Source organism: Rhinatrema bivittatum, chromosome 19, assembly GCF_901001135.1.
Source record: "Rhinatrema bivittatum chromosome 19, aRhiBiv1.1, whole genome shotgun sequence".
NCBI classification, from domain to species: Eukaryota; Metazoa; Chordata; class Amphibia; order Gymnophiona; family Rhinatrematidae; genus Rhinatrema; species Rhinatrema bivittatum.
The window spans coordinates 13,819,218-13,840,588 of NC_042633.1; the positions used below are offsets into that span (position 1 = coordinate 13,819,218).

The window sequence follows — 21,371 nt, forward strand, 5'->3', positions numbered from 1 at the left end:
AAGATGGGAGCCTAAGACCCTGCATAGACTACAGAGGTTTCAAAGCAGTAACCCATAAGGACCGGTACCCACTACCACTGATTAGTGAGCTGTTCGACCGCCTACAAGATGCTCAAATTTTTACCAAATTGGATCTCCGGGGAGCATATAACCTAATACGCATTCAACCGGAAGACATCTGGAAAACCACCTTCATTCAACACAAGAGACGGTCACTACGAGTATGTAGTAATGCCCTTCGGACTTTACAACACTCCTGCAGTCTTCCAGCGGCTGATGAACGAGATTTTCCAGGACCTTTTGTACTCATTCGTCGAAGTATATCTAGACGATATACTAATCTTTTTCAAGGACCTGAAGTCTCATTGCTCCCATGTTCAAACAGTCCTCCAACTTCTCAAAGACCATCTCTATGCTAAATTGGAGAAGTGTATTTTTAAACAGCCCAATCTCCCATTCTTATTTATTTATTTAAAGGCTTTTTCTATGCCGACATTCGTAAGGCACATCATGCCGGCTTACATTGAACTGATAAAAGGAAATACAAAGAACAAAAAAACCAAATCGTAGTCAAAACGTAACAAGGAGGTAATTCAAAAATGGAAATAAATACACAGGGGTATTATACAACAGATATTTGCAGGGCTAGGAGAGCAAAAGGGGCAGAGATGTGGGGGTAGAGAGAACTTTATACAGTCGATACACTGATATCTTAACTAAGAATTTGCGGGTCGTGGAGTACCAAACTGGATTCAGGGAAGGGAAAGTAGCATACCAGAGAAACAGGGAAAGGAGAGGTGGGGAGGTGCTGGAGGTGGAACGGTGCGGAGGGGGGGGGGGGGGGGGCTGGCTGTCGGGGATCAGTAAAGAGAACTGTTTAGGCTAAAGGTCTATGTTATGTTTGTATCGGGGTAGGCTTGCTTGAAGAGCCAAGTTTTGACTCCTTTTTTGAATTTGGTGATAGACGGCTCTAAACGGAGGGGGGCGGGGAGGGAGTTCCAGAGGGAGGTACCAGCTATGGAGATAGCCCTTTCTCTGGTGAGTGACAGATGCGCAACCTTGAGGAAAGGGGTGTGTAGGGTGCCAGCATGGGTACTTCTTGTGGGGCGGTTTGATGTGCGGAAGTGGGGCATTTCTTTGAGCCAGGTGTGATTGAATTTGTGTAGTGAGCAGTGAAGAATGGCCAAGGCTTTGTATTGAGATCGGAAGGCGATAGGTAGCCAGTGCAGTTCCTTTAAAATAGGGGTGATGTGTTCCGTCTTGCGAGTATTTGTTATAATTCTGGCCATGGAGTTTTGGAGGATCTGGAGTGGCCTGATGGTGGAGGCCGGGAGGCCGAGTAGCAGGGAGTTGCAGTAGTCCAGTTTTGCAAGCATATCTTATGCCACATCATCTCCAACTGTGGCTTCACCATGGACCCCGACAAACTCCAGGATATTCGAGATTGGCCTCAACCATTGGGCCTCCAAGCCCACAAAGATTCCTCGGATTCACAAATTACTATCAAAACTTCATCGCCAATTACTCCACTCTGGCCGCTCCACTCACTGCCATAACTAGGAAGGGATGTGACCTTCGAGTGTGGAGTCCCAAGGCCCAATCAGCTTTCTACACCTTAAAGGAGGCCTTCTATACTAGCCCTTGTCTATGTTACCCAGACCCTAACCACCCTTTCATCGTCAAAGTCAACGTGTCCGCCATTGGAGCAGGAGCGGTCTTGAGCCAATACTTGACCAAGTACCGTGTTCCTTCTATTCGCATAAATTTTCCTCCAAGGAACAAAATTATACCATTGGGGACCGTGAATTCCTAGCAGTGAAACTCGCCCTCCAGGAATGGCGTCCCTGGCTTGAAGGGGCGCAACACAAATTCACAATATTTACTGACCATAAAAATCTGGAACACCTAAAGGAGGCCCAGTTACCTAACCCAAGACAAGCCCGCTGGGCCCTGTACTTCGAGCGATTCAATTTCGAGCTCCATTATCACCCAGTGACGAAGAATCTCCATGCGGATGTGCTCTCTCACTCCGTCGAGCCAGAAGATACACCCGAGATTCCCAGGCACATTATTGATCCAGCTGACATATCTATTGCAGTCACCACTATGGTACCAGCCAGAAAGACGGTGGTCCCTCGCCACCTCCGTGAGCACGTGCTCCGTTGGGCTACCGACTCCAAGCTGGCCGGCCACCCCAGCTGAGCCCAGACTCTCGAGATGCTCCAAAGGCACTATTGGTGGCCTAGTATGATAAAGGACTCCCGTGAATATGTAGACTCCTGTCTGGTATGCGCACAGCAAAAACCCCCGACTGGCCATCCATGGGGGCTTCTCCAACCACTTCCTGTGCCCAGCGAGCCCTGGTCAAGTCTCTCCACAGATTTCATTGTGGATCTGCCTCCTTCAAAAAAAAAAAACATTAATCTGGGTCATCATTGACCGCTTCTCAAAAATGGCCCACTTTGTCCCCTAAGAAAACAGAGAAGTAGGCGATCTATGATAGCCGTCAGGTAAACAAAACAAAATAGATGCCTCGAACGTTTTCAAAATTTTATTCATGCAGAGACGTATTCATAAAAATGCCCGACTCAGGCCGAGTTTCGCAGCTCAAAAGCCGCTGCCTCAGGGGCTCATTCACTCCAATCATGAGTGAAAGGAGTGATGTTGTTTCCTCCAGCGAACAACAAATGTATATCAGCAGTACAAGAACAACATGACTTTAAACAGTTTATCTCACGAACCAACTTTCCAACTGCAGTCTCTGCTCTTATCAGTCACTTTGTCCCCTTACATGGGCTTCCATTGGCTCCAGAGCTAGCTCGACTCTTCCTAACCCATGTATTTCGTTTACATGGACTACCACAAGAAAATGTCTCTGATCGTGGGCCTCAATTTGCTGCTAAATATTGGAGGTCTCTCTGAAAAAAGTTCAATATTACGTTGAATTTAACATCAGCCTATCACCCGCAAGCAAATGGCCAAGCCGAAAGGACTAACCACTCTTTGAAAACCTTCCTGAGATCATATGTCAACGACTAGCAATATAACTGTGCTGACCTCCTGCCATGGGCAGAACTATCCCATAACACCTATATCGCCTCTGCCATGGAAGTTTCACATTTTGTGGTAGTCTTTGGCCGTCAACCATGCCTACCCCTGCCGGTTCCACTCAGTGTACCCTCACCTGCAGCCCATTCTATAGCACAAACTATATGCTGACTCTGAAACCAAGTAAAGGAAAGACTCTGCCACGCGGCTGACAGGGCCAAACACTTCACAGATACCCATCGTCGTACCACACCTCTATTCTGGCCTGGACAGAAAGTCTGGCTTAGTACTAAGCACATCTGGCTACAATTGCCATCCCAATGGCTAGCCCCCAAATGTATTGGTCCGTTTCCAATCCTTCAATGCATAGGAGCAGTCACCTACCAACTCCAACTTTCTGCGTCCATGGGCATTCATAACATGTTCCACATGTCACTTCTTAAACCCTTGGTCTTATCTTGGCCTTCTCAAAAACCTCCACCTCCTACGCAACATTCGGCGGAGCCTGAAAACACATTGAAAGTTAAAGAGGTACTGGATGTCCTGCGTCGACGAGGCCATTGGGAGTAGCTTCTATCGTGGGAGTGCTTCAGACCAGAGGAAAACTCTTGGGAGTCCTCCCACCACATTCTCGATAATTCTCTGTTCCAGGACTTCCACCGAGACCACCCTGAAAGACCCAGGCCAGTAAGGGGGAGGCCTAGAAGGGGGGTACTGTCCACACTAGGCCTGCACCCGGGCCTGCTCACCTTGTTCCTGTGATAACGGGACCCAGGCTGTCCTCTCTTGCTGCCACTGCAAGTACCTCCTGTTCATGGTGCTCCGCGACGGCGTCTCCCAGACCCTCCGGTTCGGGCCTAGCTCCACGCCGGGGCGCAGTGTCCTCTCCAGCCCTTCTCCCTAGTGCGCGCGGATCACCTGGCCCTTTAAAGGGCCAAGGGTGGGAACAAGCTCCGCGGCGCAGGCCGATGACATCACTTAGCTGCACTATAAATAGCGAGGCCCTGTCCCCAGGACCTCGCCTTGGCAATCGGGTCGACACCGTGGTGTTCTTAGTTTGCCTAACCCTTGTTCCAGTGTTCCTTGTTCCAGCGTCTCCTTATTATTTATTTATTTATTTTATTTAAAAGCTTTTTTATACAGGTATTTGGAGACCGTCATATCGGTTTACATTAGTTAACAATTATTTAAAATAATAAGATACATCAAATAAAACAGACAGTATACAACAACGTCACTATTACATTATTAAAATTGGTTACAATTTACATTATAGTCCTTAAACATATCACACATACAGACAATTATGACAATGACAGTTGTGTGCCCTTCATTCACGGAATGTTCTTTTTTTTTTGCTTTCATTACTTGCCTGAGGACAAATTGTTATTACACATCATACATGTTATGCCCTGTTTGTTCCAGCATCCCCTTGTTCCAGCGTCTCCTTGTTCTAGCATCTCCCAGTTCCTGAGTCTCCGTGTGTTCCTGCATCCCAACCCAGGTAGTACCTCTCTGGACTGACCTTTGGTACTGACCTCTGCCTGCCTGACCATTCTCTTGTCTGCCTCCTGGAACTGACCCTCGCTTGCCTTGACTACGCTCAGACTGACCTTGGTATTGACCTCTGCTTTGGCTGACCAGTTCTGGACAGATACTCTGGCTCTGACCCTTGCGCTTCACTCAGACACTCTCTTCTGGACTACTGTGACTATCAGACCAACCTGCTTGGAATCCAACCTGCTTGGAATCCAGGCCTTTATCTGTCTAGAACTGCGGGCGCTGCCTGCCTTGCCCGGGATTCCTTCTTGAACTGTTACCACCCTGAGGTCTCCAGAGCTTCCAGTTCGGGTCTGGTCCATCCACTCTGCATCAGCCGCAAACTCTTGCTCATAGTGGGCACACCCCTCCGCTACCTCTCCAGGAGATCCTGTGAGGCCCACCTAAGTCCAGGAAGTCCAGGTACCCAAGGGCTCAACCTGCGGAAACCCCGTATTGTTATCGGCAAAGCTCCAGCTAACCTATGTCTCCTTCTGTGCTCCGCCTCCTGGTGGCAGGTGCTCTCTGGGTCTGACCACAGGGCCATACCAATCCTGCACCAGGCCAAGGGTCTACCTCCAGCGCAACAGGATCCACCTGAAGAAAACAGGAGAAAATATACACTTTGTCAAGTTAAGTGTAAAACATTGATAAGACAGGTTAAGAGAGAATTTTAAATTAAGTTGGCTGTAAAGGCAAAAACTCATAATAAAAACTTCTAAAAATATATCCAAAGCAGGAAACCTGTGAGGGAGTTGGTTAAAACTTTAGTTGACCAAGGGGTTAAAGGGCCTCTTAGGGAAGATAAGGCCATTGCAGAAAGACTAATTAAATTCTTTGCTTCTATGTTTACTAATGAGGATGTTGGGGAGATACCAGTTCCGGAGATGGATTTCAAGGGTGATGAGTCAGATGAACTGAACCAAATCATTGTGAACCTGGAAGACGTAGTAGGTCAGACTGACAAACTAAAGAGTAGCAAATCACCTGAAACAGATGGTATGCACCCTAGGTTTCTAATCTAACTCAAAAATGAAATTTCAGATCAATTAGTTAAAATGTGTAACCTATCATTAAAATCATCCGTTGTACCTGAGGACTGGAGGGTGGTCAATGCAACACCAATATTTTAAAAGAACTCTAGGGGTGTTCCAGGAAACTATAGATTAGTAAGCTTGACTTCAGTGCCAGGAAAAATAGTGGAAACTATTCTAAAGATCATAATCACAAGGCATAAATGTTGCATATGTGGACCCTTGAGTCGAGACGAGGTTGATGCTGCCACCAGAAGAGGGCCCCTAGCGGTCCTCGTAGTTGGGAGGTGGTGCAGGCTGAGAAGACCCAACTGGAGCTTCACCTTTATCAGCCCACATTCCCCGCAGGTTGAACCTTTGGGTGCCGGGGCTGGCAGGATTTATTTTAGGTGCGGGTCTCTCACGTCATGGAATCCAGATGAGAAGGATAAGCGGCATTGGGCAAGCAGATGTCGAGGTAGTCGGCAGACAGTCATAACCAGGAGCAGGCTAAAGGTCAGGACGCACAGCAGAAAGGCAAAGACAAGGAAATAGGCTGGAGGTCATGGCCGGTGGAGGTCAAGCGAACTTGGAATATCAGGTGGGGGTCAGGCAAGCAGAGATCAAGCAGAGTCGGATTACCAGGCAGAGGTCCAAAACCAGGAAGTCAGTCCAAAGGATAGAGCAGGAACAGAGACTGAGGCAGGAATGCAGGATCAGGTGTCAGGACCGGAATTCAGGATCAGGAGTCAGGACAGGAACACAGGATCAGAAGGCTAGGCTGAAACACAGGATCAGGAAAAATGCAGACTACGCACTCTAAAAGCAGAGCAGGATCTGTTGCTGAGACAAAGTGCTGGAGTCAGGGCCGGGTATATATATCCGCCGTGGGTGATGTCATCTCCTCGGGCTGCGGCGAAGTTTCCCATCATGGGTCCTTTAAATCACCGGCGATGGTGCGCACGCCTAAAGGGGCGGATGCCGAGCCCGAGCCAGCATCATGTCGCGCTGAATGGGCAGGCCGCACCAACGGGGCTCAGCGCTTGGCCGCAGCGAGGGGGAGAGCCAGGACTGGCCACCTCCTGGGGCAGGTAAGGAGGCCCAGCCATGGGTGGCCATGGCTGAGAATCCTACCAATAAATAATAGAGATGTGAATTGGCTGAACCTTTTGGTTCAGCCTTCGTTATCGGCCCACCACGGGAAATTTCGTTTCCCGCAGTTCAGGCCAATTTTTTTTCAGCTGTCCCGAACCAAACCCCCCCCCCTCCCCAACCCTTCAGATATAATTATTTACAATCTCCCACCCTCCCAACCCCCCAAAAAACTTGCCTAAAACCCTGGTGTTCCAGCAGGGGTCCCGGGAGCAATCTCACGCTCTTGGGCCGTCGGTTGCCAGTAAACAAAATGGTGCCGGTAGCCCTTTGCCATTACCATGTGGCAGGGGCTATCGGTGCCATTGGCCAGCCTCTGTCACATGGTAGGAGCAATGGATGGCCGGCGCCATCTTAAAAAATGGATTTACCCAAGGGAAGTCTTGCCTCACAGATCTTCATTTTCTTGGATAATATAAATATGGATAAAGATGAACTGATAGATGTAGTGTATTTTGATTTTTAGAAGGCATTTGACAAAGTCCCTCATGAGCCTGTTTATTAGAGACAAGAGACAACACAACAGAAAAGAAAGAACAATGAAAGTATAAAAAGCAAAGATGCTTACCCAGAAATACTTCTGAAGGAGGAGTACTTATTCACACATGATCTAAAGAAACATAAAAGAGAAAGAAAACACAAGAAACAAAAGTTACAATTGCAAAGAAAGACACTTACTTGACTGTGTTTCTTAGCATAACCCTGGGCTCTGGAGTTCTTTGCTCCATGTAAGAAAGTTATAGAATTTTTTTCTTCTATATACACTAAATGTGATTAGAAAAAAGTATAGTTTGCTGAAAGAAAGAAAAAACAGAAGTACTTTTGTAAAACACATAATTTATTTGAAAGATTCATTAATAATTGACTCTCGGAGGACCTCAGCTGGAGAAACCTCTCTGTGGAGAGGAGAGGAAAGGCTATAAGGGACAGAGTCTGAGGCTTTTTTCTTACCATCTGGAAGCCTGTAACATTGGGACTGACCTGAAGCCACGCCCTCCCTGGTGACATCATCAACCAGGGTCGAAACGCTGAATAAATTTGGGGGAGGTGCGGCGCGCAGCCAAAGCCATGCGCCAAAGGGGTGCAACCCTTGGTAAAAATTTTCCTTTTTTCCTTTTCGAATCTATATGGGTAGAAAAAGGAAAACTAAACTTTGGATATCATCTCCGGCTGTTCAAGCAGTTAGGGGTCCCATGGATTCTCATGTTATGAGGCGGGTAAGTCAATCAGTCCGCAACTCAATACCCGATATATCTTTTTCTTCTGGAGCCTCTGAAAGTCCCAGCCAAGAGCAGCAACCTCAATTTCTAATGAAATTACCTGGCCACATACCCCAAAGTATGATACAAATAGTTGTGGAAACAACTAATATTGATATTTCACAACCCACAGATAGTGGGGAAGTAGAAGAATTGGGGACTTCGGTGGACCCTGGACTTCAGATTTCAGTTCCAGAGCCCATAGACCCCCAAAACATAACTCTGGGTGATATGTGGAGGGCTATTACTGAACTTCAGAAAGTTATGTCTAATTCTATAATTCAGAGTAACAAAACATCTATAGAAATTAAAAATGTAATAGAAACACATACTAATCGATTAAGACAATTAGAAGAGTTGGGTAAAACAACAACAGCACAAGTTTCGACTTTACAGGCTGTTAGCAGCTCTTAGATTAAGGATAGTTTGGGATCCATAGGCAGTTGGAGAATCTGGAAAATGAACATAGGGTCAGGAATTTAAGATTTTTAAATGTTCCTGTTACCAGAATACTATCTGCAACGAGTTGTTAAAAAAATGTTTGTTAGATGTTTTGTCAATTCCGATGATAGATGATAAGAGCGTATAAAAAATGTATTATGCGTCAAACTCCAGATTAAGGAGCCAGGTGGGTGAGTACGGAATGGACCTGGTCCAGCAGGAATCCCCTAACTTAACTTCCTTTTTGGAGTCCTCTGTGGTTGACATCCCCCAAAGAGCAACTCTCTTGGTTACTTTTTGCAGAGAAAACAGATAAAAGTTTCATAATGCAGAAGTACTTTAAGAATAAGGACTTCCTGTTCTGTGGACAAAGGGTCCAGATATTTCCTGCCATGTCACAGAGCTTGCAATTAAGGAGAAAACAGTTTATGATTTTGAAGCCAAGAGTTTTGACTCGTGGAGCAACGTTCTTTTTAAAATTCCTTTGCAAACGTGTGGTTGTTCTCCAAAAGAATAAATTTATTATCCAGGATCCTTCCCACCTGGAATCCTTTCTGGAAGATAACGAAAGAGATTGAGGTATAGGCTGCAAAATAAAAAAAAGTATCTCCAGGATTAGTAAATTTATATTTACAGATTTCTTTATGTTTTCATTTTGCCTCGATAAATATCCTCCCATGATGTGGACTAGGACTTTTGATGAAATTTGATAATGTTAAAAAAAGTGGTTAAATGATTTCCTGGCATACAAAATGTGTTCTTTGATTTTTACAATGTATTTTGTTTAAAATCTTAATAAAGTATAAATATAAAAAAATAACAAAAAAATAATAATTGACTCTAACGCATTAAATGTTAAATATTATTTGCACAACACTTGTGTTCTCATTCGATTACTTCCTCTTAAATGTCTCCCATCCCCCTCTACCCCTGAGAGATGTACAGGTGGATTTTAACCCTTTAGTCCTGGTTAGGTGCCCTGACTGGGAGGAGAGTATTCCTCTTAACTGATCCCCACTCTTTGGTACCTGAGTACCTAAAACATCAAATTGTCATACTCAGCCACTGAAAGAGGGAGGGTTGCCACACACAAAGGGGGGCATTAAACTTGAAGTTATTTTTCTATGCAAGATTTCACCACACTGTACTATTGAAGCCTGACACATATTTGATGTTTCTATCATATCTTCACATTCCCCTCTTTCCTACAGCAAATTCATTTTGTGTGCCTTAAGATCCTCTTTTCGGAGTTTCTGTTTCAGGCCTTTTATCATTTTAGTAGCCCTATTCTCAACTGCTTCCATCCCCTCAGATCACTTTTCCAGTCTTTTTATTTTCACCCTTTCCAGTGTGTGTCTTACCTTATACACTACTCTTATCTGAAATAAAGAGCCTCTTGGTCCATTATTAATAGACAAATTTGCTCTGTTCCCCTCCACATTTCTCTCCATTAAGGCTCCTGTCTCTGTCTGCAGTGAGAGCTGTGGTCCTGGGTTCCGGAAGGCCATTCTAGAAGGGCAACCTGCCTGCTGCTTTGACTGCATCCCATGCTCCAAAGAAGAGTTTAGTAACCAAACCGGTGAGTGCTATGACATCCACTCAGTAGTGAGCATATTTAGAAGGATGGAAGGTTGGTATTAGAGGATACAGTGGTTCTGTCTAGGTCAGTTTAATGGACAAAAGCATTGCAGGGTATGCAGTTACAGTTCCGAACAAATGATTATGACCAACATGTTCCAGCATATTTATTAGAATCTTAAAAAGTAGATTTTCTAGTGAAGAACTGCCTTGTGTTTTATTTATTTATTTAAAAAAAACATTTACATTTGCAATCCAACATACTCAATGGGATACAAGAAACATACATAATAAAAAGAAAAAGATAACTTCTAACTGCTTTCAATAAATGGAAAGATTGTATCACATACCAAACTTTGGCCTAAGTTAGTTCAAGCACCAACTTAGTAGAAGCATAGACAACATTGTCAAAAGTAACCATGTCTACAAACCCCGAAGTTAAAAGGAAGACTGCAGGAAGGTGTTATTCCTTAGTTACAAACAGGAAATGAATCCCTTTTCATCACCAAAAGCTTGCCTAAAAAATAAAGTTTACACCATCTTAGTGAATGTTTGAATGCACTAAAACATACTTATATCTCCTGTGATGTTTTCTTGAGTTGAAGTACTTCAGTGGTTTGTAGATCCTAAGTAATTAATGGTGTGATACCTTCAAGAAGAGACCTATGAAGGACTAGAAGGTAACAATCTATATCTATCATATGTATTTATTTATTTATTTATTTAAAGTCTTTTCTATACCGTCACTAAGTTATATACCATCGCAACGGTTTACACGTAGGCACATAAGTAAGTTTGGAGTAAGCGTACTATAGTACATTCTAACCGGTGCCATTAAGTATGGTGTTATCTGTCTTTTGGAGGGCTATGATTTGGATACACGAATAGCCAGAAGGGAGTGATCGTCATCATCTGATGCGCATACTATGCAAACCTACACATCCCTGGAAAATGTTGGAATCTGTGGGAGGGAGCGCTCCCGATTCCGGGGGTATGTGTGCCCTTGGATCACGACGCAACTGCAGAGAGGAGCTCTGTGGAAGCACCGCAGCAGTCAAGATGTGCCCCAGCATGGGAGGAGCAGGCTGACCACTGCCCTAACCTCTGCCGAACCTTCAAACACCGGTAGAGAACCAGTAACGCAATGCTGGTCTCTGAGGTAGCCCTCCGGCCACTCGATAGCCCTTTTGGACCTGCCACTATGTAGCGGCAGATGAGGCAGGATGGACAGAGGTTGAGGACAAACGATGGTACTGGAGCTTGTAGTAAGATGGGTCCTCGGCCTTGGACTAGGCTGGTGGCTTGAAGAATATGAGGTAACTCGGAGGCTCAGATGAAATGAAGACAGGTGGAGCTTGGGATTCAGACAAGACAGGACTCTTGAAGACTCAGACAAGACGAGGACGCTTGGTACTTGGGAGCTCAGACGAGACGAAGACGTGAGGTGACTTGAAACTCAGATGCAAGATGTAGGTGGAGATCAGAAGTGGATTCAGAGAGTCAGGCGAGGATTCCAGATACTCCGATGAGGATTTGGAACTGGGGAAGACTCAGACGAGGATAAGGACTCAGGATACTCAGATGAAGACAGAGGCTTAGGAACTATGAGGAATCTGGGCAGTGCTCAACAACAGATCCTGCTGGAAGAGGGCTCCAGCCACCAATCTCAGATACCGGATAGAAATGGATTTACTCCCAGTGCTCTTTGCACTGACAAGAGGGGAGACGATTCGAGTTGATCTGTAGAAGACGTATGCGGAACCATCAGTGAATAGGAACCGACAGATAGTTAAGCATTACCCATTACACATAAGATATGTCCATACTGCGGATGGCAATTTGAATTCCATTGCAAATTTTTCAGTGTGTTCAAATTTAAGCCCCTGAGGCAGCCACTGGTATGTGGCGAAACTTGGCCTGAGTCGGGCAATTTTAACTTATTTTATACGTCTCAATCTATTAAAGAATTGGCAAAGACGTTCTTGGGCATCTACTCTTTTGTTGTTTACTCCCAGGAAGGTCAGCTAAAGACGAGGTCCAGGGTGAGCAAGCTGAACCTGTAACTTAAGGACTGATGGTACTTCAAAATTGGAGCCTGACAAAGGACATCAGAAGCTAGACTTGGAACATCAGGGTTGGAATGTAGGACATCGGATATGAATGGACACCAGTACCTCGGGACATCAGGAGATCAATGGCATCTGGACATCAGGGGACTTCTATAGAGGAGGACCACAGGGACAACTGGAACATGACGACGAAGACATTAGAAGACTGGGACGTCTGGACATCCGAAGACAAGGAAACATCAGCACATCCGGAGATAGGGAGACGTCAGGAAGCCTGAAGACAGGAAGACAGTTGGAGACATGGTGACATCAGGACATCTGAAGACATGGAGACATCGGGACATCTGAAGACATGGAGACACCGGGACATCTGAAGACAAGAGGATGGGATCTGACGAGAGACCAGAACATGGATAGAAGAAGACGACAGAGGTTCAAGAACCATGGACAAAGACAAAGAGAACCAATGAAGAACAGAGTGCCTTGAAGAAGTGAAGAAGGATCACAGAGGACTCCTGAAATGAAGAACTAAAACTGAAGATCCAGGTGAGGTCCGACTCCATGACCAACTCCTTGTGAAGGCAAAGACTAACTGAAGGCTGAGCCCTTTTGTAGGGCTGAAGATGAAACACCTTGATGACATCATGAGGCGGAGCCAGGAGGACTGGCCCTTTAAATCCTGTGAAGAGCCATGGCCCCACGCCTAAGGAAGGAGGCAGGACCAGGGACAGCAATCATGCTGAGAAGAGGAAATGGAAGCAAGAGAAGCAGGCCCGAGGCATCAGAGGCGGCAACTGCTGCGAAGAGAGAAGACTGCCGGCAGAGGCTCCCCACGCAGAGGAGGAGATGACGTCAGTGGTCTCCAGGCCGTGAAGAGGAGCTTCAGGGTGGCCCACACTGCAAAAGAAAACAAAGAATGTCAGCGGCCTCCGGGTGGCATGGAGGCACGGCGGCAAGGCCCACCATGCAGCAGCGGAACGTGGGTGGTCTCCGGACTGCGAGCACCAGCAGCGGCCTCCTGCCACGAAGGCTGAAGGGCAGCAGCTTCAGCTGCACAGGGCAGCATCGGTGACCCCTGCTGCAAGGAGAGCGAGCAGCAGTGGAATATAGCTGCGGCCTCCAGGCCGCGAGGATGGACGGGGCTGCGGTCATGCCACAAGAGAGGTAAGAGCCTCCTCGCGGCTATGCCCGCGGACAGCATTGCAACAGAAAACACAGTGGCAATGACTGATAGGGGTGTACATTCGGTCCCTATATATTGGCAATCCGCAACGGATATGGCCATATTCGTTGTATTCGTGGGGAAGCAAAACATATCGCGATTCCCCACGAATACACGAATCTTCACCGAATTATTTGGCCGCCTAAAGAAACCAATTTAAACAAACCCCTCACCCTCCTGACCCCCCCCCCCCCCCCCCAAGACTTACCAAAACTCCCTGGTGGTCCAGTGGGGGGTCCGGGAGCCATCCCCTGCACTCACACCCTCGGTGCTGGTTTCAAAATGGCGCCGATAGCCTTTGACCTACTATGTCGCAGGGTCTACCGGTGCCATTGGTCAGCCCCTGTCACATTGCCATCGGCACCATCTTGTGCTCCTACCATGAGACAGGGGCTGACCAATGGCACCGGTAGCCCCTGTGACATAGTATGGGCAAAGGCTATCGGCACAATTTTGATTACTGGCAGCCGACGGTCCGAGTGCAGGAGGTCACTCCCGGACCCCCGCTGGACCACCAGGGACTTTTGGCATGTCTTGGGGGACCCTCCTGACCCCCACAAGACTTGCCAAAAGTCCAGCGGGGGTCCAGGAGCGACCTCCTGCATTCCAGCCGTCGGATGCCAGTAATCAAAATGGTGCCGATAGCCTTTGCCCATACTATGTCACAGGAGCTACTGGTGCCATTGGTCAGACCCTGTCACATGGTAGGAGCACAAGATGGCACCGATGGCCATGTGACAGGGGCTGACCAATGGCACCGGTAGACCCTGTGACATAGTAGGTCAAAGGCTATTGGCGCCATTTTGAAACCAGCACCGATGGTGTGAGTGCAGGGGATGGCTCCCGGACCCCCCGCTGGACCACCAGGGAGTTTTGGTAAGTCTTCAGGGGGGTCAGGAGGGTGGGGGGTTGTAGTTAATTTAATTTTAGTGGGGGAACGAATCGAAATGGACGTATTAACGGATCGGGGCACCATATGGCCGAATGCAACGTATCCGCCCCCCGATGAATCCGAATCCCAAATGCAACATATGGCATCCCTCTGCACATCCCTAATGACTGATAGAGTAAAGGCGTCTGTAGACTAAATGAGAGAGGACATCAGCAGACTTGAACATATGTGGTGAGACAGGGAATGAGTTTAAGGGTCAGACAGGGGGGATAGACACAACTACTGGATTCATTCGTATTTATTACCTGTTGAAGTTTCAGTGGGTGTCAGCAGATAATATTAATTATCTCAGTTCTTTTGGATGGTTGAATAGAAAATAACACATTTGAAAGAATTCTGCCTTTCATGAGACTAGTGAGGGAACAAATATTGCAAACCTTATTTACATGAAGTGCTATGGTAAGAAGTATCATGTTCAAGGGACAATGTGTCCATTTAGACTTTATTGAATGGATTTCAACAGCCTGGACAATAAGCCTTTTTTAATTTGCCAAAGTTTAAACTAATTTATTGATTTACAAATTACTTTTCAATTTGTAAATGAATACTGAAGGCAGGATTCAAAATAGAAAGCCTCCACAAGCAAGTTACAGGGGAAAACTACAACTTCAACACAATCAGAACAAATTATAAACACAATAATAATGCCTCCACAATCAGGCTACATAGATATATCTTATAATTCAACAAGACGATAGATACAAAGAAGATGGGAAAAGATATAGAATATCTAAAGATGAATGATACTCACATTATGATTATTCTCATCATAGCCAGACCTGGAATTGCTTCTTCCCACAGATGCCAAGGAGTGTATGAAGTGCCCTGAAGACCAATGGCCGACCATGAGACAAGATGGATGCCAGAAGAAGACCATTGAATTTCTGTCCTATCTAGAACCCTTGGGCATGGTCCTGGCAGTTATCTCTGTGCTTGGTGCCCTGATGCCAGCCACTATCCTTGTTATCTTCATCCAGAATCGCAACACACCAGTTGTGAAAGCAAACAACCGTGAACTCAGCTACCTCCTGTTATTAGCCCTCATCCTGTCCTTCGGATGCTCATTAGTATTCATAGGCCACCCCACAACAATGACATGCACGGTGCAACAGATGACATTTGGAATTGTATTCGCCATCTGCATCTCTTGCCTGCTTGCCAAGACCATCATGGTGGTCATAGCCTTCAATGCCACCAAGCCAACCAGCAACCTAAAGTTATTGGTGGGACCACGACTGTCCAATGCCCTGGTATTAACCTGCAGCCTGATCCAGGTCCTCATCTGTATCATTTGGCTGGTCGTGGCTCCCCCATTTTACCAAATGAACATGAAATCCCAGATGGGAAAGATAGTCCTTGAATGCAATGAAGGGTCATTGACTGCATTCTGGTGCATGCTGGGATACATGGGCTTGTTGTCTACTATAAGCTTCATTGTAGCGTTTTTATCTAGAAGGTTACCAGACAGCTTTAATGAGGCTAAGTTCATCACCTTCAGCATGCTTATATTCATTGCCGTCTGGCTTTCTTTCATTCCTGCTTTTCTAAGCACAACAGGGAAATACACAGTGGCTGTGGAAATATTTGCAATTTTGTCCTCCAGTGCTGGGTTGTTGGGTTGTATATTCTTCCCCAAATGTTATATCATCCTAATCAGACCAGACATGAACACCAAGGAATTCCTAATGGGAAAAGCCCCAGGGAGCCTCAAGAAATCAAAGTAATTTCATTGTAGCATATTGATTAATAAATATCTCAGTTCACATGATGTAATCTTTTTTTTGAAAATACGTTTTCTTGTAGCAGTAGCACTAGTAAATTGAAAAAGAACTTTGCTCATAGCTGATATAAAAAAAAAAATCTCCTCTGTGAAATTGAACATTGGAACGTAGAAATAATATCATCTCTGCCAATCTGGTGCTACCAGAGATTGTAAACACTTCCCTTAAAATTTATAAAGCATGGTGGAATGTCTGACAGATAAATCGCTATCCAAAGTTTGTGTGACCCAGACTACATCCTTACGTTCACTTCATCCATTTTCACAGCCATTTTCTCTCTCTCTCATTCTGTAAACAGGGATTTACCTGTTACACTCGATGGCCCGCAAGCTCATTCAGTGGCCCGTGGCCTGCACCTGTCGGCTAGCCCTGGCCGCATGGTCTTCCAATGCCGCATCACCCCGGCTGCTTCTGATTGCCCCCGCATGGCTTCATTCTGACAGCACGGGAGGAAGCCATGCCGCGCTGCTCCAGCCATCCTCTCCTCGATGCAGCAGGATGCTGGGGGAACATCAGGGCTGAGCTACCCTCCCAGTACCCATCTCCTCCTCCTCTCTATGGGGTAGATTTTCAAAGCAGAGCGTATGCGTCCATGTGTGTGCGGTTCCTAGAGCGAGCACATGGATGAGCATGTTATAAAATCGGATAACCACGTGCTCATGCGTGCCGGATTTTAAAATCTGCGTGTGCATGTGTGGGCGATGCATGCGGGGGGGGGGGGCAATTTTCATTAAACACATGCAGCGATGCAATCGGACCTTCCCCAGTTCCCTAACCCCCTACCTACACTTCCTATTTCTTCCCCTATCCTCCCCACGCCCTAAATCTAACCTTCCTTTCCCTACATTTTTTATTTTATTTATTTATTTATTTATTTATTTATAGATTCTTTTATACCGCGGTACGTATACTTACTGCTCTTCCAGAGCAGAAGTAAGTTGCCGGCCAGCGTGCACTTCCCCAAAACAGCGGCTAATAGCTGCTATCTCGGCCAGCCTCTGCACTTGCAGGGCTCCTCCCTGCTTGTTGTGCCAACTCCACTTCATCCTAAGGGTCCACATTTCCAATATTGCCATACCTGTCATGGTGACCCTACACTTGTGGTTTCAAAATATCCACAATGAATGTGTATGCGACAAATCTGTATATGCTGGGTCTGCAAAGTATGTAAATGTATCCCATTTGCATTCATTGTAAGTACCACACATATTTTAACAGTTTTTTTTTTTTATACCGACCTTCATAGTAAATAACCATATCGGATCGGTTTACAGTTTAACAAAGGGAAAACTAGAGTAATAATTCAAGTAAACGAAAGATAACAATAGGTAGGAATAAGTCAAAGTTACAATCAACAGGGGGAGAGAACTTGGAAGCTTACAACAAGCTGGAAAGAAGAAAGGCCGGTAAAGTGTTGTTACCATAGAATGAACAAATTAAAAAAAAAAAAAAAAAAAAACTTAAACAGTGCTATAACCTGAACGTCTCAGAGTCCATTTTATACGAGAAGACAGAGTGCCAGACCGGGTAGGAATGAATGCCAACTAGTAATTGACTGGTGGTTCAGGGAAGGCTTGGTGAAAGAGCCAGGTTTTAAGTCTTTTTCTAAAAGTTATGTCAACCATAATGTCAACCATAATGTCAACCATAATGTCAACCAACGTATGATGCTGTTATTATAATGCATTATTCTCTTTCATAGTTATAGCAATTTACCAAACAGGGTTTATTAAGACTTTTTTCACCTACTGAGATTTGTTTTGAGACAACTCAACAATCCACCTATAGTTATCAAGCATCACTGTTGTATTACTCACTTCTAGACATTAACCATGAGTTAGACTATTTAAAACTCAGGAAGAACTTTAGAGCTTGTTTTTTCTATCAATTATTGTCTCAATAATAAGGTAAGCTTTAATCAAATCTTTATGGGTAGAAAATAAATCCATTGTGTGTTGGGGGAAGAGTATAGTGATCGGAATATACTACTGTCCACCTGGTCAAGATAGTGAGACAAACAGTGAAATGCTAAAAGAAATTAGGGAAGCTAACTAAATTGGTAGTGCAATAATAATGGGGGATTTCAATTACCACAAAGTCAATAGTGCAAGTAAGAGAGTGAAGTCCCATTCACTAATATCCAAATTTTATTAAACAGAAGTTCATGCTTTATAAATCATTCATATAATACGGCAACTCCATACGGATAACAGCAGAAAATTTAAAGTCCCCCGACACGGTCCCGTGTTTCGCGGAGGCTGCATCGGGAGGGACCAGAGAACCGTGTTATTCACATCTGCAATACAATATACAGTAGTAAGGAATGGAACAAGCACTGCCATAGGATTTATACAGATTCAGTCTGTATAAATCCTATGGCAGTGCTTGTTCTATTCCTTACTACTGTATATTGTATTGCAGATGTGAATAACACGGTTCTCTGGTCCCTCCCGATGCAGCCTCCGCGAAACACGGGACCGTGTCGGGGGACTTTAAATTTTCTGCTGTTATCCGTATGGAGTTGCCGTATTATATGAATGATTTATAAAGCATGAACTTCTGTTTAATAAAATTCGGATATTAGTGAATGGGACTTCACTCTCTTACTTGCACTATTGACTTTGTGGATTTGCTTATGTGCAAGGTTGCTTCTGTATATTTTCGGATTTCAATTACCCCCATATTGACTGGGTAAATGTATCATCGGGACATGCTAGAGAGAAAGATCCTGGAGGAAAAAAATGACAGTTTTATGGAGCAATTGGTTCAGGAACCAATGAGAGAGGGAGCAATTTTAGATCTAATTCTCAGTGGAGCTCAAGATTTGGTTAGAGAGATAATGGTGTTGGGGCCGCTTGGCAATTGTGATTATAATATGATCAAATTTGAATTAATGACTGGAAGGGGGACAGTAAGTAAATCCATGGCTCTAGTGCTAAACTTTCAAAAGGGAAACTTTGATAAAATTAGAAAAATAGAAAACAAATTAAAGGAACAGCAGCAAAGGTAAAAAGTGTGGAAGAGGCATGGACATTGACAAAAAATACCATCCTAAAAGCACAGTCCAGATGTATTCCACACATTAAGAAAGGTGGAAGGAAGGCAAAACGATTACTGGCATGGTTAAAAGGGGAGGTGAAAGAGACTATTTTAGCCAAAAGATCTTCATTCAAAAATTGGAAGAAGGATCCAACAGAAGAAAATAGGATAAAGCATAAATGTTGGCAAGTTAAATGTAAGACATTGATAAGAGAGGCTAAGAGAGAATTTGACAAGAAGTTGGCCGTAGAGGCAAAAACTCACAATAAAAACTTTTTTAAAAATATCCAAAGCAGAAAGCCTAAGAGGGAGTCAGTTGGACTGTTAGATGATCAAGGGGTTAAAGGGGTTCTTAGAGAAGATAAGGCCATCATGTAAAGATTAAACAATTTCTTTGCTTCGGTGTTTACTGAAGAGGATGTTGGGGAGATACCCGTTCCGGAGAAGGTTTTCATGGGTAATGATTCAGATGGACTGAGCCAAATCACGGTGAACCTAGAAGGTGTGGTAGGCCTGATTGACAAACTGAAGAGTAGTAAATCAGCTGGACCAGATGATATACACCCCAGGGTTCTGAAGGAACTAAAAAATGAAATTTCAGATCTATTAGTAAAAATTTGTAACTTATCATTAAAATCATCCATTGTACCTAAAGACTGGAGGGTGGCTAATGTAACCCCGAAATTTAAAAAGGGCTTCAAGGACAATATGGGAAACTACAGACCAGTTAGCCTGACTTCAGTGCCTGGAAGAATAGTGGAAAGTTTTCTAAATATCAAAATCACAGAACATATAGAAAGACACGGTTTAATGGAACAAAGTCAGTATGGTTTTACCCACGGCAAGTCTTGCCTCACAAATCTTCTTCACTTTTTTGAAGGAGTTAATAAACATGTAGATAAAGGTGAATTGGTAGTTCCCTGTACGTACCAGGATCAGTCCAGACGGTGGGTTATGTCCCCTGTCCAGCAGATGGAGTCAGAACAAAAACTCGAGGGGGGAGGTCCTATATGACCTCACACCTGAAGCTAGAATCCTCAGTATCTTCTGACTCCAGCAGATGTGAGCAGGGGACTGGCTAGTCCCCAGCACAGGTTATTAGGTTTAGGCCTTCCTGTCTCTGAGGAATCAAGAAAATTAAAAAAAAAAAAAAAAAAAAAAGAAGTTTTATTATTATTTAAATTTTAGACAGAGAATTTTCTCTCACAAAAACAGGTGACAGCTACTTCTGTGGCTGTTCTGCAAGGGGAGGGACTTGCTTTCAGTCTTCTCTCTCCTCCTTTCTGTTTCTCTTATTGAGGGTCCTTTTTGGGGGTAAGTGTTACTTTTTCTCACAGGACAAGCAGGATGGTAGTCCTCACAAATGGGTGACATCGAGGATGGAGCCCTGTACGGAAAACTTTTCTGTCAAAGTTTCAACAAGCTTTGACTGACACTGGCACACTGGGTGCACTGAGCATGCCCAGCCTGCAATTATCCCTGTGAGCCACAGGTGTCTCCCTCAGTCTTCTTTTTTCCGCTCTGCAGTCAGCATAGCGGTTGGAGCTCTGTGAGGATTTTTTAACTAATTACCTCATGGAAACACTTAACTTTTCACTTCAAAAAACACTTTTCCCTGCACAGGTCTCCCTCCGCGTACGTTTTTACGACGCTCGGTGAGTACTAATTCTTATTTTTCGGTCGGTTCCTGTCACTATCTTAAGGCTGTTAACTGACTGAAGCCTTCCCTTCCCCCATTTTTCAGTTAGCTTTAAACAGCTTGCGAGTATCTCTGTGACACTCTGCTTGCTTATGCTAGTGGGGTAGGGATTTTTTCCTTAACTTTAGGACTTCTGTAGCTTCAAGTCCTTCGTTCCCTGGTACCCTCACGCAGTCGATACCCTATCGCTACACCGGGACCCTCCTAAACCGCCCTGGGCTTTTATATGTCATCAGCGCCCCTCCCCCCACGGTGCCTTGATGCCTTTATCCATGTTTTTTGCTTTTCAGTGCTACCAGGCTTTTTCCTCCTACGCACTGTTTTTTTCCTTGGGCTTCCTCGGTGCCGTCCCTACCCGGATGCATGCCATTGACGCACACGCTGTTAGTCACTGCCATGCATACTCGGGTCGCCGCCACCGCTGCCCGAGACACTTTTTAACGATCCCAGGGTCACTTCATCGATGCCACCCCCCCTTTTGGGGATGCCATCGATGCCCCATCCTCCCCACCGATGTCCAGCCCTTTTCCATCGGTGGGCATCGGTGCCACATCGATTCGTCGGTGGGCATCGATGCCG

The 21,371-nt window shown here is 45.1% G+C and overlaps 1 protein-coding gene across 1 annotated transcript in view; it reads left to right on the forward strand.

Annotated features, from left to right (window-relative positions):
* Nucleotides 1-15,997, forward strand: part of LOC115081158 (extracellular calcium-sensing receptor-like) — a 44,162-nt gene extending 28,165 nt beyond the window's left edge. The window contains exons 4-5 of the mRNA XM_029585663.1: nt 9,908-10,031; nt 15,075-15,997. Coding sequence (XP_029441523.1) covers nt 9,908-10,031; nt 15,075-15,997 — 1,047 coding nt within the window. The remainder of the gene's footprint in view (nt 1-9,907; nt 10,032-15,074) is intronic.
* Nucleotides 15,998-21,371: the final 5,374 nt, after the last annotated feature.